General features: G+C 45.4%; 1 protein-coding gene across 1 annotated transcript in view; it reads right to left on the reverse strand.

Annotated features, from left to right (window-relative positions):
• Positions 1–2,686: 2,686 nt before the first annotated feature.
• The window catches only part of micu1 (mitochondrial calcium uptake 1), an 87,531-nt gene continuing 63,231 nt past the window's right edge, over positions 2,687–26,986 (reverse strand). Inside the window, exons 6-7 of the mRNA XM_055864057.1 lie at positions 4,820–4,934; positions 2,687–2,802 (exon numbers count right to left, since the gene is read on the reverse strand). Of these exons, the coding sequence (XP_055720032.1) occupies positions 2,702–2,802; positions 4,820–4,934 (216 nt within the window). The 3' untranslated portion in view covers positions 2,687–2,701. The remainder of the gene's footprint in view (positions 2,803–4,819; positions 4,935–26,986) is intronic.

Here is a 26,986-nt window from a genome sequence, read left to right on the forward strand (position 1 = left end):
CAGTCAGTAGGCCTGTTAGTCAGTAGGCCTGTCAGTCAGTAGGCCTGTCAGTAACTCGGCCTGTCAGTCAGTAGGTCTATCAGTAACTAGGCCTGTCAGTAACTAGGCCTGCCAGTCAGTAGGCCTGTCAGTAACTTGGCCTATCAGTAACTAGGCCTGTCAGTCAGTAGGCCTGTCAGTAACTAGGCCTGTCAGTAACTAGGCTTGTCAGTCAGTAGGTCTATCAGTATCTAGGCCTGTCAGTCAGTAGGTTTGTCAGTCAGTCGGCCTGTCAGTAACTAGGCCTGTCAGTCAGTAGGCCTGTCAGTAACTAGGCCTGTCAGTCAGTCGGCCTGTCAGTAACTAGGCCTGTCAGTAACTAGGTCTGTCAGTCAGCAGGTCTGTCAGTCAGTAGGCCTGTCAGTACCCTGTAGTTTTCTTTCTATTTACTTCTCTTCAGTTTCCTTCAGGTATTCCTTCTGTCTGCCCCCTCTATCTCTCTAGATATGTCTATATCTCTCTAGATATGTCTCTATCTCTCTAGATATGTCTCTATCTCTCTAGATATGTCTCTATCTCTCTAGATATGTCTCTGTCTCTCTAGATATGTCTCTTTCTGTCTGCCCCCTCTATCTCTCTAGATATGTCTATATCTCTCTAGATATGTCTCCATCTCTCTAGATATGTCTCTTTCTGTCTGCCCCCTCTATCTTTCTAGATATGTCTATATCTCTCTAGACATGTCTCCATCTCTCTAGATATGTCTCTATCTCTCTAGATATGTCTCTATCTCTCTAGATATGTCTCCATCTCTCTAGATATGTCTCCATCTCTCTAGATATGTCTCTATCTCTCTAGAGATGTCTCTATCTCTCTAGATATGTCTCCATCTCTCTAGATATGTCTCCATCTCTCTAGATATGTCTCTATCTCTCTAGAGATGTCTCTATCTCTCTAGATATGTCTCCATCTCTCTAGATATGTCTCCATCTCTCTAGATATGTCTCTAGATATGTCTCTATCTCTCTAGATATGTCTCCATCTCTCTGGATATGTCTCCATCTCTCTAGATATGTCTCTATCTCTCTAGATATGTCTATATCTCTCTAGATATGTCTCTATCTCTCTAGATATGTCTCTATCTCTCTAGATATGTCTATCTCTCTAGATATGTCTCTATCTCTCTAGATTTGTCTCCATCTCTCTAGATATGTCTCTATCTCTCTAGATATGTCTCTATCTCTCTAGATATGTCTATCTCTCTAGATATCTCTCTAGATATGTCTCTATCTCACTAGATATGTCTCCATCTCTCCAGATATGTCTCTATCTCTCTAGATATGTCTCTATCTCTCTAGATATGTCTCTATCTCTCCAGATATGTCTCTATCTCTCTAGATATGTCTCTATCTCGCTAGATATGTCTCCATCTCTCCAGATATGTCTCTATCTCTCCAGATATGTCTCTATCTCTCTAGATATGTCTCTCTCTCTAGATATCTCTCTAGATATGTCTCTATCTCTCTAGATATGTCTCCATCTCTAGATATGTCTCTATCTCACTAGATATGTCTCTATCTCTCTAGATATGCCTATATCTCTCTAGATATGTCTCCATCTCACTAGATATGTCTCTATCTCTCTAGATATGTATCTATCTCACTAGATATGTCTCCATCTCACTAGATATGTCTCTATCTCTCTATATATGTATCTATCTCTCTAGATATGTCTCCATCTCACTAGATATGTCTCTATCTCTCTAGATATGTATCACTCTCTCTAGATATGTCTCTATCTCTCTAGATATGTCTCTATCTCTCCAGATATGTATCTATCTCTCTAGATATGTCTCCATCTCTATTAGACCAGAGCCCTATTCCCTTTTTAGTGCACTACTTTAGACCAGAGCCCTATTCCCTTTTTAGTGCACTACATTAGACCAGAGCCCTATTCCCTTTATAGTGCACTACATTAGACCAAAGCCCTTTGTAGTGCACTGCTATAGACCAAAGCCCTATTCCCTATATAGTGCACTACTTTAGACCAGACCCCATGGGGAGTGCGATTTGTTATGCAGCCACTGTGTGTAGTATATATATATATATATAGAGCTTCTCTTCTTCTGTTATAAATATATAACAGCCCCTAGCAGATGGTATGGATACTGATACAGCCTGCAGTCTCAAACCATTTATCTATGTCCCCTAAGAGAACAGAAGCAATATGACAGTATATTGAACACAATACAGGGGTTTCAGGCAGGCAGTCAGTCAGTCAGTCAGTCAGTCAGTCAGTCAGGCAGGCAGTCAGGCAGGCAGGCAGTCAGGCAGGCAGTCAGTCAGGCAGGCAGTCAGTCAGTCAGTCGGTCAGTCAGGTGTGTGCGTTTCACAGCTTGGCTGAGGAGATAATTCTGATTGGTCGAAAGGGTACTAGCTATTTTCTAATAAACTCATGGTACAGGACTCAGGATGATCCCGAACAAAAACGTCGTAGGCCTGCTGTGTGTGAGCTAATAACGTCATGTGATCCAGGTCTGGAGTCCTGTTCTATTGACGCTGTTAGCACCGTGGCGTCGACCGTAATATTGACCGTAGTATTGACCGTAATGGCCGTAGTATTGACTGCAATGGCCGTAGTATTGACCGTAATGGCCGTAGTACTGACTGTAATGGCCGTAGTATTGACTGTAAGGCCAAAAGACAGCTGCATGATGGTATTGCTATAGTTGTTTGTTGACCTGTTCAAACTCCTCCAGGTCCACCTCTCCGTCTCCGTTCAGGTCAAACATCTTGAAGGCGATCTCAAAATTCCTCTGTGGCGCTGAGAGAGAAACAGACAGGGGAGAAACACTACATTACATCTCACGATCAGACATGTATTCAAATACTACATCAACTCTCTGAAATACTTTGATCATTTGCTCTGGGTTTGCCAGGTGAGGCAGATTAGCAGGGTTGACTGTATCCCACTGGTTCCACTGCACCAGGAACAAGTACAAACGTACACAGAAAAAAAATACAAGGTCTCCATTGGGCCTTTGTCCATTCTGCTCCAATTATTTCTATGGGACTAACAATAATATGACTCACAGGAGTAATTCACAACGTGAGACCAACACCTACAGAGCCTTCAGATTGTATTCACACTACTTGGACGGTTTCCACATGTTGTCGTGTTACAGCCTGAATTTAAAAACGGATTCAATTCAGATTGTGTCACTGGGCCTACACACAATACCTCAAATTCGGGTTTTTAGAAATGTTTACAAATTAATTTTAAAAAATGAATGAAAAGATGAAATGTTTTGAGTCGATAAGTATTCAACGACGTTGTTATGGCAACGCCTAAATAAGTTCAGGAGTAAAGGTTTGCTTAACAAATCACAATTTTTGAATGACTACCTCATCTCTGTACCCCAGACACAACCATCTGTAAGCTCCCGCCGTCGAACAGTGAATTTAAAACACAGATTTAACCACAAAGACCAGGGAGGTTTTCCAATGCCTCGCAAAGAAGGGCACTTAAATGAACTCTATGTCCTGAATACAAAGTTATGTTTGTACAACACATAAATGAGTACCATATTTTCAAGCATGGTGGTGGCTGCATCATGTTATGGGTATGCTTGTCATCAGCAAGGTCTAGGGTGTTTTTTAGGATAAAAATAGACTCAATAGAGCTAAGCACAGGAAACTCCTAGAGGAAAACAGATTCAGTCTGCTTTCCAACAGACACTGGGAGACGAATTCACCTTTCAGCAGGACAATAATCTAAAACACAAGGCCAAATATACACTGGAGTTGTTTACCAAGAAGACATTGAATGTTCCTGAGTGGCCAAGTTACAGTTTTAACTTAAATCAGATTGAAAATCTACTGCAAGACTAGAAAATGGCTGTCTAGCAATGATCAACAACCAACTTAAGAGCTTAATTTTCTTTTTAAACAAATAATAATGTGCAAATATTGTTCAATCCAGGTGTAAAGACTTACCCAGAAAGACTCACAGCTGTCAAAGGTGATTCTAACATGTATTGACTCAGGGGGTTAAATACTTATTTAATCAAGATGCATTACGGTTTTATTTTTCAGACGTTTAACAAAATGTTAGAATTGTTATTCCACTTTGACAGAGTATTTTGTTTAGATCGTTGACCAACAAAATGGCAATTAAATCTATTTTAATCTACTTTGTAACACAACAAAATGTGGAAAAAGTCCAGGTGTGTGAATGAAATTGGGGAGGACAATATGTAATCTCGTCTCATCTCTGCCCGCTTAACTCGGAAGCCAGTTGCACAAATGTGTCAGAGTTCAACTGGCGACCGAGTCAGCCTGCAGGCGCCCGGCTCACCAAAAGGAGTCGCTAGAGTGTGATGAGTCAAGTAAAGGCCCCCCTAACCCGGACGATTGTGCACTGCCCTATGGAACTCTCCATCACGGCTGGATGTGACACATCCTGGGATCGAACCCGGGTCTGTAGTGACGCCTTGAGCACTGCGATGCAGTGCCTTAGACCGTGGTGTCACTCGGGAGGCCGGGCGTGAATACTTCTGAAGGCCCTGTAACATCTGGGTTCAGGTCTTCACTACACACATCAACATGGGTTACTGGGTTCAGTAGTATGTGTGTGACTTGAACCCACAACCTTGGTGTCACCTGTCTGTCTGTCTGAGTCAGGTCCAAAGAGAGGTGTGTGTGTGTGTGTGTGTGTGTGTGTGTGTGTGTGTGTGTGTGTGTGTGTGTGTGAGAGAGAGAGAGAGAGAGAGAGAGAGAGAGTCAGGTCCAAAGAGAGGCCTGTGTGTGTGTGTGTGTGTGTGTGTGTGTGTGTGACTTACTAGAGAGCACGGTAGTGAGGAAGATGTAATCAGAGAAGGAGATGAGACCACACTCCCCCAGTGTGAAGAAGATACTGTCCTCATCTGCAAACTTCTCCCTCTCCTGGGAAATCTTCTACTCATCAGAGAGAGAGAGAGAGAGAGGTAGAGAGAGAGAAACACTAGTTACGGCCCGTGTGAGCAAGGGGAACCTCCCAAGACTGAGAGGCTCCTCAATGTGTGTGACGCGATGGAGATCCCGTTCAAACACACAAACACACAGTAGGGATTAGCACACAATGGTAACGCAATGCTAACACAACGCCAACGCAATGCTAACGCAATGCTAACGCAATGCTAACGCAATGCTAACACAATGCTAACACAATGCTAACGACACAGTGAAAACAACCATGCAAGTGCTACATACATGTCACACATCCAGGCAGAGGGAGCAGTGAGGAATCAAAGTTAGTCAGCACAATACAACACAATATAAACTGATCCTAAACAGTGGTATAATAACTCAGACATCAAATAGAGAAACAAGGTCTCTCTCTCTCTCACACACACCTCAACAAGTGTCCTATTCTACACGGAGTGGACAAAACATTAGGAACTCTGTCAACGACCGACTGACCAGGTGAACGCTATGATCCCTTATTGATGTCACCTGTTAAATCCCCTTCTAAATTAGTGTAGATGAAGGGGAGGAGACGGGTTAAATAAGGATTTTTAAGCCTTAAGACATGGGTTGTGTATGTGTGCCATTCAGAGGGTGAATGGGCAAGATAAAAGATTTAAGTGCCTTTAAACAGGGTATGGTAGTAGGTGCCAGGTGCACCGGTTTGAGTGTGTCAAGAACTGCAACGCTGCTGGGTTTTTCACGCTGAACAGTTTCCTGTGTGTATCAAGAATGATCCACCACCCAAAAGGACACACAGCCAACTTGACACAACTGTGGGAAGCATTGGAGTCAACATGGGCCAGCATCCCTGTGAAATGCTTTCGACGCCTTGTAGAGTCTATGTCCTGATTTATTGAGGCTGTTCTGAGGGTAGGGGGTGCAAGTCAATACTAGGAAGGTGTTCCTAATGTTTTGTACACTCAGTGTATATATATATACACACACACACACACACACACACACACACACACACACACACCAGAAGGTATTCACACTGACTCACAAGTGGGAGAATCTCAGATTAAGCCTAGTCCTAAACTAAAAAAAAGTCATTATAATGGATATTCTCCACCACTGATCTAGGCTTTATCTGGGTCCAGTTATTCAGACCAGAGACTCTCACACAGACAGAGGAAAACTACAGACAGAGGAAAACTACAGACAGAGGAAAAGGACATTAATAAAAGTGATATTAAAACAGTGATGTTGTAACATGCAGAAACAGCACAGTGGGAGGTACAGTGAGAGTCCATTACAGCGCAGAGATCACAGTGGGTGAGTGGAAGGTGGTTGAATTAAACACGGATCCCAGTGAGAGAAAACGAGTACAGTGTACAGTCACCAGACTACTCTATATAGAGCATGCAGAAGTCTGGGTCAGGTCAAGGCCTGGCTGAGACCAGACCAACCAACAGGAGTTACCTCCGTCTGATAGAAGAGTCCAGAAGAGAGAGGAGGAAGAGAGAGAGAGAGCGAGAGAGAGTGAGAGAGAGTGAGAGAGGAGGGAGAGAGAGAGCGAGAGAGGAGGGAGAGAGAGAGCGAGAAAGCGAGAGCGAGAGAGAGAGAGGAGCGAGAGAGAGGAGAGAGAGGAAAGAGGGAGAGCGAGAGAGAAAATAGGAAAGAGGGAGAGCGAGAGAGAGAGAAAAGAGAGGGAGAGCGAGAGAGAGAAAAAAGAGAGGGAGAGCGAGAAGAGAGAGGAAAGAGGGAGAGAGAGAGAGAGAGGGAGAGAGAGGAGAGAAGAGAGAGGAAAGAGGGAGAGCGAGAGAGAGAGGGAGAAGAGAGAGAAAAGAGAGAAGGGGTTAAAACACGACATCCTAACTCTTCACAAGGGACACGCCTAGCCTCTAGTATAAAGTCAAACAGACACATTAAGTACATAGTGCCTTTATACCCAAACAGACCTAGGCGGTCCCAAATAGCACCTTGTACCCTATAGATGGGCCCCCATAACTATAAAGGGACTAGGGGGCCACTAGGGACACTGGCCAGGAGCATCCTGTAACACTACACCCAATAAGTAGAGTCATCTGGACTCATAACAGTAGTTCTGTTCCAAATGGAACTTGTATTCCTTTTATTTAGTCCACTCCTTTTGACCACGGACAATATATATGTCACGGGTGTAAATATAGAAAAATATGGTTTCCACCATAACATACATTGTTGATGTTTTACACATTTATAAAAAGGGGAAGGAGTGGGTGAGAGAGGAGGAGGAGGAGGACAGCAGAGAGAGGAAGAGAAGCGAGAGAGGGATATTTTAGATCCAGCGTTATGGCTGAAATGGAGAGAGAACCCAAGGAGGGGAGGGGTGAGGGAGGACAGACAGACAGACAGACAGAGACAGAGACAGAGACAGAGACAGAGACAGAGAGAGAGAGAGAGAGAGAGAGAGAGAGAGAGAGAGAGAGAGAGAGAGAGAGAGAGAGAGAGAGAGAGAGAGACAGGAAAGCCAGCTGGTGATTGTGTCATGTCTGTAGGTGTGGTACCACTGTAGATGAGTGCATAGTGGGGGCTTTGACTTGTGTTTGGGGTGAATGGTACCAGTTGACAGATTGGACATGTGAGCCCCTAGGCAAATAACCTGGGCTCACACACACACTAATGTAGAGTACACTACAATAAGGTACAGTATAATACATTACAGTACACTAAAGTACAGTAGAGTATAATAGAGTACAGTACAATAAAGTACAGTAGAGTACAATAAAGTACAGTAGAGTATAATAGAGTACAGTACACTAAAATACAGTAGAGTATAATAGAGTACAGTACAATAAAGTACATTATGATAAAGTACAGTAGAGTATAATAGAGTACAGTACAATAAAGTACATTATGATAAAGTACAGTAGAGTATAATAGAGTACAGTACAATAAAGGAGATTATGATAAAGTACAGTAGAGTATAATACATTACAGTACAATAAAGTAGAGTATTATAGAGTACAGTACAATAAAGTAGTACACATCAAAGTAAAGCACAGTAGAGTACAGTACAATAGTTTACAGTACAATATAGTAAAATAAAGGTGTGTACAGTACAAATAAAGTAGATGACAATTCAACTCATCTCCCTCCCCGGAGACTTAACTCAGTCTCTCTCTATCCTTCCATCTCCCTTAATCGCTCACTCTCTCTGATGACAGACTTGATGTGCCGTGAACCACAGGGGCCCCCCGTAAACCACAGGGGCCCCCCGTAAACCACAGGGCCCCCCGTAAACCACAGGGCCCCCCGTAAACCACAGGGCCCCCCGTAAACCACAGGGCCCCCCGTAAACCACAGGGGCCCCCGTAAACCACAGGGGCCCCCGTAAACCACAGGGGCCCCCGTAAACCACAGGGGCCCCCGTGAACCACAGGGCCCCCCGGTGTAACATAGCGCACTATATAAAATAATAGCATTCCACGTGGGACTCCCTCTCAGTGTCTTTGATGAAAACAGGCTGGTCTGAATTTCTGTAATAATACGAAGTGTAATCGGTGTTGATTTTGGCTCAGCTGAAGGTGTTTGTGAGACAGTTTTCCCCCAGCTAAACCAGAATCATCTTTTATGAACTCTAGCGGTTGTATTTCTATAAAAAACACTCAGCGTGTCCTAGTTAATAACATTCTGCTCCCGGAGCTCTAGCCTGCATCACCAATGAAACCCTACTCCCTATATAGTGCACTACTTTAGATCAGGGCCTATAGGTCTCAGGTCAAAAGTAGTGCACTATCTAAGGAATGGGATCCATTTGAGAAACAACCAGTATCTTCAAATGGAATGTAATCCTAATTGCTGCAGTGCTGGAGTTAATTAAGTAAGTACTGCCTCCCCTGTGTGTGTCTGTCAGTCTCTGTCACGCTATGCGAGGCCCTGCAGGCTCTAGTCAACTGCACTGTGTGATTACTCCTCCAGCACTGTGTGTGTGTGTGTGTGTGTGTGTGTGTGTGTGTGTGTGTGTGTTCAGCTCAGGCAGCAAGACTAAATCAGAGCTTGGGCCAGGGTGGGCTAGGCCACAGGGAGACCGAGAGAGAGAGAGAGAGACAACTCTGTGGGTTAGGGTAAAAGCCTGGTCAGACGATTTTACACCAACATATGAGAGATGATCCCTGGCAGTCCAGCCAGGCTAGCAGTCCAGCTGAAGTCAACTACTAGCCCAACACTCCAGTGAACTCTGACTAGATCTGAAAACAGACAGATTTTCATGATACCAGAACAGTCTGTGCAGTACAGTCAACTATTCCCTGATCCCAGAACAGTCTGTGCAGTACAGCCAACTACTATACAGCCAACTATTCCCTGATCCCAGAACAGTCTGTGCAGTACAGCCAACTATTCCCTGATCCCAGAACAGTCTGTGCAGTACAGCCAATACAGCCAACTATTCCCTGATCCCAGAACAGTCTGTGCAGTACAGCCAACTATTCCCTGATCCCAGATGCATAAATCTAAATCTTATTTCACTTGAGTGGTTTTCCAGGGAACCTAACTAGGCCAAAACTCAACTCCCAGAGTCTAACTAACACAGGTTTGAGCCAGTCACTGGACTGAACTCCCAGTCTAACTAACACAGGTTTGAGCCAGTCACTGGACTGAACTCCCAGTCTAACTAACACAGGTTTGAGCCAGTCACTGGACTGAACTCCCAGTCTAACTAACACAGGTTTGAGCCACAGTCACTGGACTGAACTCTCAGTCTAACTAACACAGGTTTGAGCCACAGTCACTGGACTGAACTCTCAGTCTAACTAACACAGGTTTGAGCCAGAGTCACTGGACTGAACTCTCAGTCTAACTAACACAGGTTTGAGCCACAGTCACTGGACTGAACTCTCAGTCTAACTAACACAGGTTTGAGCCACAGTCACTGGACTGAACTCCCAGTCTAACTAACACAGGTTTGAGCCACAGTCACTGGACTGAGTGAGCACAGTACAGCCAGAGGGCTGCATGCAGAAAGACTCTCTCAACTCAGTTCACTTGGATGCAAGTTAAATGCAGCGCTGCTTTGTGAAATATCCAGTTAAAAATAAAGGTCATTAAAGTGGGGGGAGTTGTGTGTAGTCTATTCCCTGATCCCAGAACAGTCTGTGCAGTACAGTCAACTACTATACAGCCAACTATTCCCTGATCCCAGAACAGTCTGTGCAGTACAGCCAACTATTCCCTGATCCTAGATCTGTCTGTGCAGTACAGTCAACAGAGCTTTGTTATAGATAGATATATAGATAGATATATAGCTAGATATATAGATATAGACAGATATATAGATATATAGATAGACAGATATAGATAGATAGATATCTAGTTATAGATATATAGATAGACTACATGTATCCTGGTCCTGGCTGGATACTTCAGGTGCTTTCTAAAAACATTCATAGTTTGAAGTTGAGCTTCCAATCAACAACAACGGACCTGTCATTAAACACAGGGGGTTGTATGAAATCAGATTGAATCTAGTCTGAAAATAGTTGATCCTCTGTCAGTGTCAACCCACAAGGTCAGCTCCTGTCAATGGACACGGCTAGGCACCAGGGGGCGCCGCTGCCTTCAACTGTGTTCTCATCAACGCTTCGTCAGGACTTCCAAACACAGCTGGTTAAGCCACTTACAGAGCTACATCAGAGAAGAACCTGTGTTCGTTTACGATGTTGCGTTTACAGGCGGCACAAATCTCTTTCACAATGTGTGTTATACTATGTGGACTTCACATTGAACACCATCAGAAAACTAGTACAAACAACTGCATTTTTGGGGCTTGGTTCTGGGGTGAGGCCCGGGGACCCCTGGCGGTTTGGTCCTGGTCCTCTTTAATGCACCGTAGTCATAGTAACAGACACATTAATGACGATCAACTATCTGCCCTGTCCAACACCACCACAGAGACAGAGAGACAGAGAGACAGAGAGACAGAGAGAGAGAGAGAGAGAGAGAGAGAGAGAGAGAGAGAGAGAGAGAGAGAGAGCGAGAGCGAGAGAGAGAGAGTGTAAAGAAGTGGTGTGGAGAGAGAGACATACACTATATACACACAAAAGTATGTGGAAACCCCTTCAGATTAGTGGATTCAGCTATTTCAGCCACACCCGTTGCTGCCAGGTGTATAAAATTGAGCACACAGCCATGCAATCTCCATAGACAAACATTGGCAGTAGAATGGCCCGTACTGAAGAGCACAGTGACTTTCACAGGATGCCACCTTTCCAACAAGTCAGTTGGGCCCTGCTAGAGCTGCCCCGGTCAACTGTAAGTGCTGTTATTGTGAAGTGGAAACGTCTAGGAGCAACAACGGCTCAGTCACGAAGTGGTAGGCCACACAAGCTCACAGAACGGGACCACCGAGTGCTGAAGCACGTAGCATGTGAAAATCGTCTGTCCTCGGTTGCAACACTCACTACAGATTTCCAAACTGCCTCCAGATGCAGCGTCAGCACAATAACTGTTCGTCGGGAGCTTCATCAAATGGGTTTCCATGGCCGAGCAGCTGCACACAAGCCTAAGATCACCATGAGCAATGCCAAGCGTTGGCTGGAGTGGTGTAAAGCATTGGACTCTGGAGCATTGGAGAAACGTAATCTGGGTTTGGCAGATGCCAGGAGAACGCTACCTGCCCCAATGCATAGTGCCAACTGTAAAGTTTGGTGGAGGAGGCCCCTTCAAATGAAGGGAAATCTTAACACTACAGCCTACAATGACAGTTTGGCTAGGCCCTTTCCTGTTTCAGCATGACAATGCCCCCCGTGCACAAAGCGAGGTCCATACAGAAACGGTTTGTTGAGATCGTTGTGGAAGAACTTGACGTTTTGGGTTGAATTGGAACACCGACTGCGAGCCAAGCCTAATCGCCCAACATCAGTGCCCGACCTCACTGATGCTCTTGTGGCTGAATGAAAGTCCCCGCAGCAATGTTCCAACATCTAGTGGAAAGCCTTCCCAGAAGATTGGAGGCTGTTATAGCAGCAATGTTCCAACATCTAGTGGAAAGCCTTCCCAGAAGATTGGAGGCTGTTATAGCAGCAATGTTCCAACATCTAGTGGAAAGCCTTCCCAGAAGAGTGGAGGCTGTTATAGCAGCAATGTTCCAACATCTAGTGGAAAGCCTTCCCAGAAGATTGGAGGCTGTTATAGCAGCAATGTTCCAACATCTAGTGTAAAGCCTTCCCAGAAGATTGGAGGCTGTTATAGCATCAAAGGGGGAGACCAACTCCATATTAATGCCCAGGGTTATAGAAGGAGATGTTGGACGAGCAGGTGTCCACATACTTTTGTTCATGTAGTGTACGTACTGTTGCGTGAGTGAGTGAGTGAGTGAAAGAGAGAGTGAGAGACCGAGAGAGAGAAAAGTCTCAGATATGTAAATCTATTCTAACTGTGTAGTTCGGTGTCTTTGTGCAGCTGCCCTGTCTGTCTGTGTGGGCTGGTTCCCTGTGCTATGGGGTCATGTGAGGCAGCTATGGGATAAGAGACACTTTTAAGAGAGGTGAAATAAACAGAGAATTTAAAAGTGACCTGCTTGGCTGATTGAAGGGAGGCCCAGGGAGAGAAAGCCAATCACAAGCTGCTAGCTGTGACATTACAGATGCTACTGAGGCTTGGAGTCTCATTTACCACAGGTAGGTCAGTCCAGACAGAGACCTACAGACAGGATTCAGACCCTTCCACTTTTTCCAAATGTTACCTTACAGCCTTATTCTAAAATGGATTAAATCTACACACAATACCCCATAACGACAAAGCAAAAACAGGTTCAGAAATGTTTGCAAATGTATAAAAATAAAAATAATTTACATAAGTATTCAGACCCTTTACTCAGTACTTTGTTAAAGCACCTTTGGCAGCGATTACAGCCTTGAGTCTTCTTGGGTATGTCGCTACAAGCTTGGCATACCTGTATTTGGGGAGTTTCTCCCATTCTTCTCCACAGATCCTCTCAAGCCCTGTCAGGTTGGATGGGGAGTGTTGCTGCACAGCTATTTTCAGGTCTCTCCAGAGATGTTTGATCAGGTTCAAGTCTGGGCTCTGGCTGGGCCACTCCAGGACATTCAGAGACTTGTCCCGAAGCCACTCCTGCGTTGTCTTGGCTGTGTGCTTAGGGTTGTTGTCCTGTTGGAAGGTGAACCTTTGCCCCAGGCTGAGGTCCTGAGCACTCTGGAGCAGGTTTTCTTCAAGGGTCTCTCTGTACTTTGCTCTGTTCATCTTTGCCTCGATCCTGACTATTCTCCCAATCCCTGAAAAGCATCCCCACAGCATAATGCAGCCACCACCATGCTTCACTGTAGGGATGGTGCCAGGTTTCCTCCAGACGTGACACTTGGCATTCAGGCCAAAGAGTTCAATCTTGGTTTCATCAGACCAGAGAACCTTGTTTCTCATGGCCTGAGAGTCTTTAGGTGCCTTTTGGTAAACTCCAAGTGGGCTGTTATGTGCCTTATACTGAGGAGTGCCTTCCATCTAGACACTTTACCATAAAGACCTGATTGGTGGAGTGCTGCAGAGATGGTTGTCCATCTGGAAGGTTCTTTTGGGGGGGGGGCATGTACAGATATGATTAGATAGTACTCTACTGAACACCAGCCAGGTCTCCAGAGTATTGACTAGCAGAGCAGGTGTGCTGCTAATAACTTCTAGATAGAAATATTCAGAGAGGGAGCGAAGGCAACCACAGGTAAATATGAATGAATCTCAGAGAAATGGTGTGTGTGTTGCTACCGACGATCAATTAACAATTATGGTCACTAAGGATCAACAGCTGTCCTTGAGGAGTTGATAGCCAGGTGTGCAGTCAAATCACACCAGCCCAACCTCTCTCTCTGTGTGTGTGTGTGTGTGTGTGTGTGTGTGTGTGTGTGTGTGTGTGTGTGTGTGTGTGTGTGTGTGTGTGTGTGTGGGAAAGAATAACAAAGTCAGAGCTAGTGAGGGAGAGAGAAAGAGAGGGAGAGCGGGAGTAAGAAACAGCAGGGGGAGGAGGGAGGAAGAGTGAGAGTAAGAAACAGCAGGGGGAGGAGGGAGGAAGAGCAAGAGTAAGAAACAGCAGGGGGAGGAGGGAGGAAGAGCGAGAGTAAGAAACAGCAGGGGGAGGAGGGAGGAAGGCTGGTACACACAGATGTCCTTGGAAAGTTTGTTCCTGCCGCTGAAACAGAATAAAAGTCAGTAGCTATAACAACAAGAACTTGTGACGACAAGACAACAGGCATGTTTGTTTCCATGGCAGCAGCCCCGTCAGCATTCCTTTGTGAGTGACAGGCGTCGCAACCAGTCACATGACAGATAGTGGTTGCCGTGGCATCACAGAGCGATAAAGGCCACAGGTGGTGTGTTTTATCAATAGAATAGAATCATTCTAGTGCTGGGATTCTATCAACAGAATCATTCTAGTGCTGGGATTCTATCAACAGAATCATTCTAGTGCTGGGATTCTATCAACAGAATCATTCTAGTGCTGGGATTCTATCAACAGAATCATTCTAGTGCTGGGATTCTATCAACAGAATCATTCTAGTGCTGGGATTCTATCAACAGAATCATTCTAGTGCTGGGATTCTATCAACAGAATCATTCTAGTGCTGGGATTCTATCAACAGAATCATTCTAGTGCTGGGATTCTATCAACAGAATCATTCTAGTGCTGGGATTCTATCAACAGAATCATTCTAGTGCTGGGATTCTATCAACAGAATCATTCTAGTGCTGGGATTCTATCAACAGAATCATTCTAGTGCTGGGATTCTATCAACAGAATCATTCTAGTGCTGGGATTCTATCAACAGAATCATTCTAGTGCTGGGATTCTATCAACAGAATCATTCTAGTGCTGGGATTCTATCAACAGAATCATTCTAGTGCTGGGATTCTATCAATAGAAGAAAGGGGTTTCAATGGGCCAAAGACATAGAATGAGTAGAATGTTCTATCCATTCTAATTCTATGTTCTGGGCTCTGTTCCAAGGCTGGAAAAATGCCCCCTTCCTTCTTGAGGTATCATTGATCTAACACTAGTGGCTTGGTGAAAGCACAAAGTAGCTTTGGATTTAAAAGCACAAGTGTACACTTTCAAAAGAACGTTGGAGAATTGGGATGCAACCATAATCACTGACCTAACACTAGAGGGTTGGTGAAAACAAGATTCTAGTGAAGTAGCTTTGTTTCCCCAACCCAGTAAAAGTATTGGACCAGGGCCATAAGAAGCTATCCAGCAAATGGAGAGATGATTCACTTCCTGGGTTTCGATCACCCTGTGGTGCCACCATGCTGGCTGCAGAGAGGGGGAGCTATAACCTGCAGACCCGTGCCGCTCTACATACAGTACGGTCTCCCCTTCAGACACAGGCAAGGAGCAAAGCATGCTGGGAAAGAGCTACAGCAGCGCCAAAGCATTGGACAAGGCTGGAGAGAGCGAGAGAGGGTGACAGAAGAGAAAGAGGAAGATGGAAGCATAGAGGCGGGGGTGAAAGGAGAGAGAGTGAAAGAGGGAGGGAAAGAGAAAGAGAGAGTAAACGGAGAGTAAAGGGAGAGAGAAAGAGAGAGTAAAGGGAGAGGAAGAGAGAGAGTAAAAGGAGAGAGGAAGAGAGCGTAAAGGGAGAGAGGAAGAGAGAGGAAGAAAGAGAGAGTAAAGGGAGGGAGGAAGAGGGAGCGTAAAGGGAGAGAGGAAGATGGAGCGTAAAGGGAGAGAGGAAGATGGAGCGTAAAGGGAGAGAGGAAGAGGGAGGAAGAAAGAGAGAGTAAAGGGAGGGAGAGATGTAACACAGGGTAACAGAACTGTTGTCATTCAGCACTAACAGAGTACAAGTTCTTATTGCATCTCAGCTTGGCAAGTGTTGATGTTTGTCCTCTTCAAGTACTTTGTTGTGACACACTCCAATTAGCACATGGTCCTGTGTGGTTGATCATTCAAACACTTAGACACACACACGGGAGTAGCAGGTGATGTAATCTGTGCCCTGGCGCCGGTCTACCCTGATCCATATTGTTGCATAGTGCAGCAGTGTTTCATAGTCCCTGAAAAGGTCTACACGCAGAACAAAGAAGAGCAGAGGTCTCAGACCGCCACTGGACAGGGCTGGAAGTACCGTCTCACTACCCTGGCTTCCTGCTAGGTCTCAGACCTCCACTGGACAGGGCTGGAAGTACCGTCTCACTACTCTGGCTTCCTGCTAGGACTCAGACCTCCACTGGACAGGGCTGGAAGTACCGTCTCACTACTCTGGCTTCCTGCTAGGTCTCAGACCTCCACTGGACAGGGCTGTAAGTACACAAATGTGCATGTGTCAGCATATGGTCTCACAAGGGCTCTGAGGATCTCATCTCGGTACCTAATGGCAGTCAGGCTACCTCTGGCGAGCACATGGAGGGCTGTGCGCCCCCACAAAGAAATGCCACCCCCCACACCATGACTGACCCACCGCCAAACCGGTCATGCTGGAGGATGTTGCAGGCAGCAGAACATTCTCCACGGCGTCTCCAGACTCTGTCACGTCTGTCACATGTGCTCATGTGCTCAGTGTGAACCTGCTTTCATCTGTGAAGAGCACAGGGCGCCAGTGGCGAATTTGCCAATCTCGGTGTTCTCTGGCAAATGCCAAACGTCCTGCACGGTGTTGGGCTGTAAGCACAACCCCCACCTGTGGACGTCGGGCCCTCATACCACCCTCATGGAGTCTGTTTCTGACCGTTTGAGCAGACACATGCACATTTGTGGCCTGCTGGAGGTCATTTTGCAGGGCTCTGGCAGTGCTCCTCCTTGCACAAAGGCGGAGGTAGCGGTCCTGCTGCTGGGTTGTTGCCCTCCTACGGCCTCCTCCACGTCTCCTGATGTACTGGCCTGTCTCCTGGTAGCGCCTCCATGCTCTGGACACTACGCTGACAGACACAGCAAACCTTCTTGCCACAGCTCGCATTGATGTGCCATCCTGGATGAGCTGCACTACCTGAGCCACTTGTGTGGGTTGTAGACTCCGTCTCATGCTACCACTAGAGTGAAAGCATCACCAGCATTCAAAAGTGACCAAAACATCAGCCAGGAAGCATAGGAACTGAGAAGTGGTCTGTGGTCACCACCTGCAGAATCACTCCTTTATTGGGGGTGTCTTGCTAATTGCCTATAATTTCCACCTTTTGTCTATTCCATTTGCACAACAGCATGTGAAATGTATTGTCAATCAGTGTTGCTTCCTAAGTGGACAGTTTGATTTCACAGAAGTGTGATTGACTTGGAGTTACATTGTGTTGTTTAAGTGTTCCCTTTATTTTTTTGAGCAGTGTATATATGACTTGGTGTCTGTGTATGCACACAAGCACTCTCCGTCCTTCCCTGTTGTACTGGTGCAGAAGATAGCCCCCCAAAATGGCCCAGTATTTAATTTCCCAGTCCTTCCGTCTGTCTGTTTCTCTATATTTTAACCATACTAGGCCTACTTTCCGTTGATCACTAAACCTATTCCACTCTGACATCCACAGTGCCAAAAGATCAGTTGTGGAGGGTTTTGTATTACCAATCCAATGATTCCTGATGGAAATAGATCCGTGTTTAATGCAGTACTTGGTGCCTGGCCAGTGTTCTATGCTGCTGGGGTGGTGGTGGGGGCAGTATCCCAGCTGGCTCCCTATTCCCTAAAATGGGCTCTGGGCAAAAGTAGTGCACTTAAGAGGGAATAGGGTCCCTTTTTGTGGACACAGCCCGTGACTTTGGTTAAGCACTTTACTCTGTGCTGAAGTTGAGATGCAATAAAAACTAGACCAGAGAAACTTCTAGTGTGTTTTTTCCTCCCCACTGACAACTACACTACCAGTTAAAAGTTTTACAACACCTACTCATTCCAGGGTTTTTATTTATTTATTTTTCTACATTGTAGAATAATAGTGAAGACATCAAAACTATGAAATAACACATATGGAATCATGTAGTAACCCCCCAAAAAAGTGTAATAAATCTAAATATATTTTATATTTGAGATTCTTCAAAGTAGCCACCCTTTGCCTTCATGACAGCTTTGCACACTCTTGGCATTCTCTCAACCAGCTTCATGAGGTAGTCACCTGGAATGCATTTCAAATAAACAGGTGAGCCTTCATAAAAGTTAATTTGTGGAATTTCTTTCCTTCTTAATGCATTTGAGTCAATCAGTTGTGTTGTGACAAGGTAGGGGGGTATACAGAAGGTAGCCCTATCTTGTAAAAGACAAAGTCCATATTATGGCAAGAACAGCTCAAATAAGCACACAGTCCATCATTACTTTAAGACATGAAGGTCAGTCAATACAGAACATTTCAACAACTTTGAAAGTTTCTTCAAGTGCAGTCGCAAAAACCATCAAGCTCTTTGATGAAACTGGCTCTCATGAGGACCGCCACAGGAAAGGAAGACCCAGAGTTACCTCTGCTGCAGAGGATAAGTTCATTAGAGTTAGCCTCAGAAATTGCAGTCAAAATAAATGCTTCACAGAGTTCAAGTAACAGACACATCTCAACATCAACTGTTCAGAGGAGACTGTGTGACTCAGTCCTTTATGGTCGAATTGCTGCATAGAAACCACTACTAAAAGGACACCAATAAGAAGACTTGCTTAGGCCAGGAAACCCAAGCAATGGACATTAGTGGACAGATCATCTTCACATGTTTATTTCCCACAGTGAAGCATGGAGGAGGAGGTGAGATGGTGTGGGGGTGCTTAGCTGGTGACACTGTCTGTGATTTATTTAGAATTCAAGGCACACTTAACCAGCATGGCTACCACAGCATTCTGCAGCGATACGCCATCCCATCTGGTTTGCACTTAATGGGTCTATCGTTGGTTTTTCAACAGGGCAATGACCCAACACACCTCCAGGCTGTGTAAGGGCTATTTTACCAAGAAGGAGAGTGATGGAGTGCTGCATCAGATGACCTGGCCTCCACAATCACCCGACCGCAACCAAATTGAGATGGTTTGGGATGAGTTGGACCACAGAGTGAAGGAAAAGCTGCCAGCAAGTGCTCAGCATATGTGGGAACTCCTTCAAGACTGTTGGAAAAGCATTCCAGGTGAAGCTGGTTGAGAGAATGCCAAGAGTGTGCAAAGTTGTCATCAAGGCAAAGGGTGGCTACTTTGAAGAATATCAAATATATTTTGATTTGTTTAACACCTTTTTGGTTACCACATGATTCCATGTGTTAGTTCATAGTTGTAATGTCTTCACTATTAATCTACAATGTAGAAAATAGTAAAAAATAAAGAAAAACCCTTGAATGTGTAGGTGTTCTAAAACTTTTAACTGGTAGTGAATGAATGGAAGATCTTCAGGGGAGAGTGAAGTATTGGAACAGAGTGAGAGGTAGGGATTAGAAGGAGAGAGAGATGGAGGTAGAGAGTAGGGATTAGAAGGAGAGAGAGATGGAGGTAGAGAGTAGGGATTAGAAGGAGAGAGAGATGGAGGTAGAGAGTAGGAATTAGAAGGAGAGAGAGATGGAGGTAGAGAGTAGGAATTAGAAGGAGAGAGAGATGGAGGTAGAGAGTAGGAATTAGAAGGAGAGAGAGATGGAGGTAGAGAGTAGGGATTAGAAGGAGAGAGAGATGGAGGTAGAGAGTAGGGATTAGAAGGAGAGAGAGATGGAGGTAGAGAGTAGGAATTAGAAGGAGAGAGAGATGGAGGTAGAGAGTAGGAATTAGAAGGAGAGAGAGATGGAGGTAGAGAGTAGGAATTAGAAGGAGAGAGAGATGGAGGTAGAGAGTAGGAATTAGAAGGAGAGAGAGATGGAGGTAGAGAGTAGGAATTAGAAGGAGAGAGAGATGGAGGTAGAGAGTAGGAATTAGAAGGAGAGAGAGATGGAGGTAGAGAGTAGGAATTAGAAGGAGAGAGAGATGGAGGTAGAGAGTAGGGATTAGAAGGAGAGAGAGATGGAGGTAGAGAGTAGGAATTAGAAGGAGAGAGAGATGGATGGAGTTGGAGGTAGACAGTAGGGATGTACAGTGAATAGAGTACACAGTTATCAGATCAGGCCTTTGTTCAAACACACAGACATGCTGCTCGGGACACGCCCCATACCTGCCAGAAGTCCTGCAGAGAGGGAGGGGCGGATGGAGGGATGGAGGAGGGGAGAGGAGACAGGGAGGGAGGGGCGGGACAGGGAGGGAGGGGACAGTTTATGAATAGGTAGGTAAGGGATAAGAGGGGAGGGATGGTTGATAAAATGGGGGATTCATCGGGAGGAGGAGGAGGAAGGGTTATTGGTTATATGGAGAAGACTGCCAGAGCAGGAGTAGATTCCACAGCAGTTACATGAATAACAGCAAAACATTACAATAACATTACATTATAACAACTGATGGTTTGGTCACAATGATATGAGGAGAGAAAAAGAGGGAGAGAGATACACTTGGACAGTGGAAGATTAAACTCAAGGGAACATTTGGTTTAGAAAACACAGGAGACACAAGTAGAATCTGCTCTTAGTATGTTTGGGAGTACCCAAACATACTAAGAGCAGCGGGGGAGTACCCAAACATACTAAGAGCAGCGGGGGAGTACCCAAACATACTAAGAGCAGCGGGGGAGTACCCAAACATACTAAGAGCAGCGGGGGAGTACCCAAACATACTAAGAGCAGCGGGGGAGTACCCAAACATACTAAGAGCAGCGGGGGAGTACCCAAACATACTAAGAGCAGCGGGGGAGTACCCAAACATACTAAGAGCAGCGGGGGAGTACCCAAACATACTAAGAGCAGCGGGGGAGTACCCAAACATACTAAGAGCAGTGGGGGAGTACCCAAACATACTAAGAGCAGTGGGGGAGTACCCAAACATACTAAGAGCAGTAGGGGAGTACCCAAACATACTAAGAGCAGCGGGGGAGTACCCAAACATACTAAGAGCAGTAGGGAGTAACCAAATATTAAAAGAACAAACAATGGATAAATAAACAAATGTGAAAAAAATATGGTGAGGGATTTTAGCAGCGAGAAAGAGACAGGAGAGGAGAACAACCATTTTCCAATGAATATTTTTTTTCATAGATACTACTAGTACTCAAGCAGATTTCGTAGTGATATTTTCCCCCTCAGACAAGGAGAAGCTTCATCCCCCGTGGACACCCCCCCCCACTCCACCACCCCCAACCAATCCCAATCTCCTAGTCTGAACCTTGAATTAGCATACTCTGACCATAAAACTGCCCTTGACTCAGGAGTTTCAGCTCAGGGGAATTGTAGGTTACTGTAATTCTTACAATATTAATATTGTCTCCCATTCCAGTGGAGAGGAGCGATTTCATAGGTTCTTGGCGAGGGAATGAGGGGAGGATGGAGGGAGGAGGGGGGGAAAGGAGGCTGGATAGAAAAGCAAGTGAAGTGTAATTCTGTTGCCAAGCCAGAGGACGCTATCAGGCCAATCAGGCGCGTTGGTGTGTGAGTGGTGAGTGTGTTTGCGCGTCAAGGGACTATCATCCACAGCTAGCCATGCATCATGTGTAGACTACTGTATAGTACAGAGAGAGATATGCAAACAGAATGCCCAGAGATACAGGTGACATATCGGCTACATAGGGATCATCCATCTAGAACTCTGGAACGTTCCATCTAGAACATTCCATCTAGAACATTCCTTCTAGAACTCTGGAACATTCCTTCTAGAACATTCCTTCTAGAACATTCCATTTCCAGTTGAAAGAGGGGGTTAGCTTGGTTAAACCCATCTCAACTCCCTATATATTTTTTTGATTGCTCATATACGCACACAAACTAAAGGAATCATGTTGAATGTCCAAATAGCTTGGTGGTCCAATACAGTGATTGAGAGAGAGAGAGAGAGAGAGAGAGAATATGAGGGTCTGTGGTGGCAAGGCAACCTAGCCTATTAAAACCAGTCTGAATGCTAAATCTCAATGGTGAGAGAAGAATTCAGACTGGTTAACTAGGCTATGTTTCTTTGCCACAATAGATCTCTGTTTTTACTCACTCAATCACTTTAGTACACCTCAAGCTGTTGGTATGGACATTATCATGCTGTTTCATACCTCAAGCTGTTGGTATGGACATTATCATGCCGATTCATACCTCAAGCTGTTGGTATGGACATTATCATGCCGTTTCATACCTCAAGCTGTTGGTATGGACATTATCATGCTGTTTCATACCTCAAGCTGTTGGTATGGACATTATCATGCCGTTTCATACCTCAAGCTGTTGGTATGGACATTATCATGCCGTTTCATACCTCAAGCTGTTGGTCTGGACATTATCATGCCGATTCATACCTCAAGCTGTTGGTATGGACATTATCATGCCGTTTCATACCTCAAGCTGTTGGTATGGACATTATCATGCCGATTCATACCTCAAGCTGTTGGTATGGACATTATCATGCCGTTTCATACCTCAAGCTGTTGGTATGGACATTATCATGCCGTTTCATACCTCAAGCTGTTGGTATGGACATTATCATGCCGATTCATACCTCAAGCTGTTGGTATGGACATTATCATGCCGTTTCATACCTCAAGCTGTTGGTATGGACATTATCATGCTGTTTCATACCTCAAGCTGTTGGTATGGACATTATCATGCTGTTTCATACCTCAAGCTGTTGGTATGGACATTATCATGCTGTTTCATACCTCAAGCTGTTGGTCTGGACATTATCATGCTGTTTCATACCTCAAGCTCTTTGTTGAGACACTATTCCATTCATATATGGTTATATTGGGGTGCGTGTATTAAACAAATGATGGACCTAGTTCTGGACCAATGAGCATGAATGTGCAAACATACTGTAATCGTCCTCTGTTGACTATTCATATTCAAATAGTAGTTAAATAGTATAATCTCGGTTTTGTTTGCTTATCTAAAAAAATCAGTGCAGGGTCAGTGTTCTTGTCTGTGTAAACGTAAAGGTGTGTGTGTGTGTGTGTGTGTGTGTTTATTGAGCTGCAACACTTTTCTTTTATGCTCCTGCTGTGTGTCGCTATGGTTACATAGAAAACACCAGGGGGGCTGCGTCCAAAAATGGCATCCTACACCCTTTATAGTGCGCACTACCTGTGACCAGGGCCCATAGTGGATAGGCTACCGTTTGGGACACCCCCAGGGCACCTTCCATTCACCTTTACCGCAGGAACAGAGATAAACACACAGTAGATATTGATCAACGAGCTGGGATACTGGCTTGTGTTTCCAATATATTGGATATCTGTCAGAGTCTGAGGGTTATTCAAATAACCTACTGACATCTGAATAGCCGAGGAGAGGGGAGGGAGGAGAGAGATGGAGGGGAGGGAAAGGGGGTGGAGGGAGGAGAGAGATGGAGGGGAGGGAAAGGGGGTGGAGGGAGGAGAGAAATGTATGGTAGGAAAGGGGGGAGGAGAGAGAGAGATGGAGGGGAGGGAAAGGGGGTGGAGGGAGGAGAGAAATGTATGGTAGGAAAGGGGGGAGGAGAGAGAGAGATGGAGGGGAGGGAAGGGGGAGGAGAGAGATGGGGGGGTGGGGAGGTGAGAAATGTAAGGTAGGGGGGAGGAGGGAGTAGAGAAATGTAGGGTAGGGGGGAGGAGGGAGGAGAGCGGGAAGGAGAGAAAGGGGGAGGAGAGAGGGAAGGGGGAGACGTAGGGAAGGGGGAGGAAGGGGTAGGGAGGAAGGAGTAGGGAGGAAGGAAGGGAGCGGGAGGAGGGTTAGGGAGGTCGTATAGAGAGGGGAGAGACGTAGGAGAGGGAGAGTGAAGGACGGAGGAGAGATGGACGGAGGAGAGGGCGGAGAGGGAGAAAATACTTTGCCGCCAACTCGACTCTTTAATCTGTGATTTATGTCTTGACGGTTTACGAACACATTAGTGCTAAAGAGAGTGAGGGAGAGAACGTTTCATAGCACATGATGGATAGATAGCAGGGTGATTATTCATTGATGCCCCTGGGGGGAAACTGACGGGCCCCAATAACGAGATGAAACACATTATTACTATTCATGTACTAACAATCTGTTGATGAAAGAGAGAGGGAGGGATGGATGGAGGGAGCGACAAGAGGAGGGAGGAAGGGAGGAGCAAGTTAGGGAGGGTCTGGGAATTGATTGATCCTCACTGGGACTGTATGATGTGTGGTGGGGATGGATGGTTACTCTGACAGCTAATTAACCACTAATTACTGTGGCAGAAAAGATTAACAACTTCCGTTGTCTCCACATACTAGATCAATGAAGACGTATTGTATGACTGGAAGAAAACTACCAACAGGTATTATATAAGGGACCCAAGCAAGAGCAAAACTAAAGGGAGGGCTTGGAATTCAACATGGGGTTTTCTCTGGATCAAAAATGGGGCTTAGGTGGTAGGCGTGGCAAGGGCGTGGCAGTAGGCACGTTCACCGGCCAAAATCTTTTAGATGCCGCTGACAAAATGTTGCTGTTTTAAAGCTAATTTCCTGCTATTTTTACCTTTATTTAACTAGGCAAGTCAGTTAAGAACAAATTCTTGACAAGAACAAATAACTGCCTTGTTAAGGTGCAGAACGACAGATTTGTACCGTGTCAGCTTCGAACTTGCAACCTTTCGGTTACTAGTCCAATGCTCTAACCACTAGGCTACCCTGCCGCCCCAAATTGTACACATTTTGCTGTGGCTTATGCCATCTGAGTGACTCAAAATGGGGACCACGTGCCATGACAAAAATACTCCTGAAGAGCATTATTTTGGAGAATGAGATTCTCTCGGTCTATAGTTTTATTTTGGTGATTGTTTGTTCTCAAAGATATTTTCTTTTATCTTTAAATGTATAGGTCCATTATCTTGTCTACATACTTTATATCTGGTATTAGTCTTAAGTTTAGTCTTCACTAAATACACTGCTCAAACAAATAAAGGGAACACTTAAACAACACAATGTAACTCCAAGTCAATCACACTTCTGTGAAATCAAACTGTCCACTTAGGAAGCAACACTGATTGACAATAAATTTCACATGCTGTTGTGCAAATGAAATAGACAAAAGGTGGAAATTATAGGCAATTAGCAAGACACCCCCAATAAAGGAGTGATTCTGCAGGTGGTGACCACAGACCACTTCTCAGTTCCTATGCTTCCTGGCTGATGTTTTGGTCACTTTTGAATGCTGGCGGTGCTTTCACTCTAGTGGTAGCATGAGACAGAGTCTACAACCCACACAAGTGGCTCAGGTAGTGCAGCTCATCCAGGATGGCACATCAATGCGAGCTGTGGCAAGAAGGTTTGCTGTGTCTGTCAGCGTAGTGTTCAGAGCATGGAGGCGCTACCAGGAGACAGGCCAGTATATCAGGAGACGTGGAGGAGGCCGTAGGAGGGCAACAACCCAGCAGCAGGACCGCTACCTCCGCCTTTGTGCAAGAAGGAGCAGGAGGAGCACTGCCAGAGCCCTGCAAAATGACCTCCAGCAGGCCACAAATGTGCATGTGTCTGCTCAAATGGTCAGAAACAGACTCCATGAGGGTGGTATGAGGGCCCGACGTCCACAAGTGGGGGTTGTGCTTACAGCCCAACACCGTGCAGGACGTTTGGCATTAGCCAGAGAACACCAAGATTGGCAAATTCGTCACTGGCGCCCTGTGCTCTTCACAGATGAAAGCAGGTTCACACTGAGCACATGAGCACATGTGACAGACGTGACAGAATCTGGAGACGCCGTGGAGAATGTTCTGCTGCCTGCAACATCCTCCAGCATGACCGGTTTGGCGGTGGGTCAGTCATGGTGTGGGGTGGCATTTCTTTGTGGGGCCGCACAGCCCTCCATGTGCTCGCCAGAGGTAGCCTGACTGCCATTAGGTACCGAGATGAGATCCTCAGACCCCTTGTGAGACCATATGCTGACATGCACATTTGTGGCCTGCTGGAGGTCATTTTGCAGGGCTCTGGCAGTGCTCGTCCTGCTCCTCCTTGCACAAAGGCGGAGGTAGCGGTCCTGCTGCTGGGTTGTTGCCCTCCTACGGCCTCCTCCACGTCTCCTGATGTACGGGCCTGTCTCCTGGTAGGGCCTCAATGCTCTGGACACTACGCTGACAGACACAGCAAACCTTCTTGCCACAGCTCGCATTGATGTGCCATCCTGGATGAGCTGCACTACCTGAGACACTTGTGTGGGTTGTAGACTCCGTCTCATGCTACCACTAGAGTGAAAGCACCGCCAGCATTCAAAAGTGACCAAAACATCAGCCAGGAAACATAGGAACTGAGAAGTGGTCTGTGGTCACCACCTGCAGAACCACTCCTTTATTGGGGGTGTCTTGCTAATTGCCTATAATTTCCAGCTGTTGTCTATTCCATTTGCACACTAGCATGTGAAATTTGAAAAAAAAGTGGACAGTTTGATTTCACAGAAGTGTGATTGACTTGGAGTTACATTGTGTTGTTTAAGTGTTCCCTTTATTTTTTTGAGCAGTATATATATATATATATATATATGTATTTTGGGGTTGTTTATAGATAGATAGATATTTTTTTAAATAAATTATTGGTTGGACTTACAGTAGGCAGCCCGCCCCAAAACTTTTCTGTGCAGAAAAAACCCTGGAGAAAGAATAGGAAAGGTGACCGGGGACAAGGATGGGTGTAGGTGGCTTATCTATGCCCCTAGCGTTGTTCTCTTATCTAGTCTAGGTCCATTACTCTGGTCCAAGGTCCACCTGTCAGCCTATAAAAGTACCACTAAATAGACCATTATGGTCTGGTAGGCAGGTCCACTAGTTGAGTCTCTTAATGATTAAGTGTCACACGGTTAACTATGCGTGGAACAAAGCTGTTCTTTCAGACACAGAGTAGGGCAAGGATGACATTGGAACTTGTTCAGAGTTGTGCGAATCAAGAGTTGTGCGAATCAAGAGTTGTGCGAATCAAGAGTTGTGCGAATCAAGAGTTGTGCGAATCAAGAGTTGTGCGAATCAAGAGTTGTGCGAATCAAGAGTTGTGCGAATCAAGAGTTGTGCGAATCAAGAGTTGTGCGAATCAAGAGTTGTGTGCTCTGCCAGAGGAGAGAAGACCGGTGCTAGGGACTAGATGATACCGGAACAGAGATGTGGTACTTTCTTCAA

The sequence above is a fragment of the Salvelinus fontinalis genome, chromosome 1, assembly GCF_029448725.1.
Source record: "Salvelinus fontinalis isolate EN_2023a chromosome 1, ASM2944872v1, whole genome shotgun sequence".
In the NCBI taxonomy this organism is placed as follows: Eukaryota; Metazoa; Chordata; class Actinopteri; order Salmoniformes; family Salmonidae; genus Salvelinus; species Salvelinus fontinalis.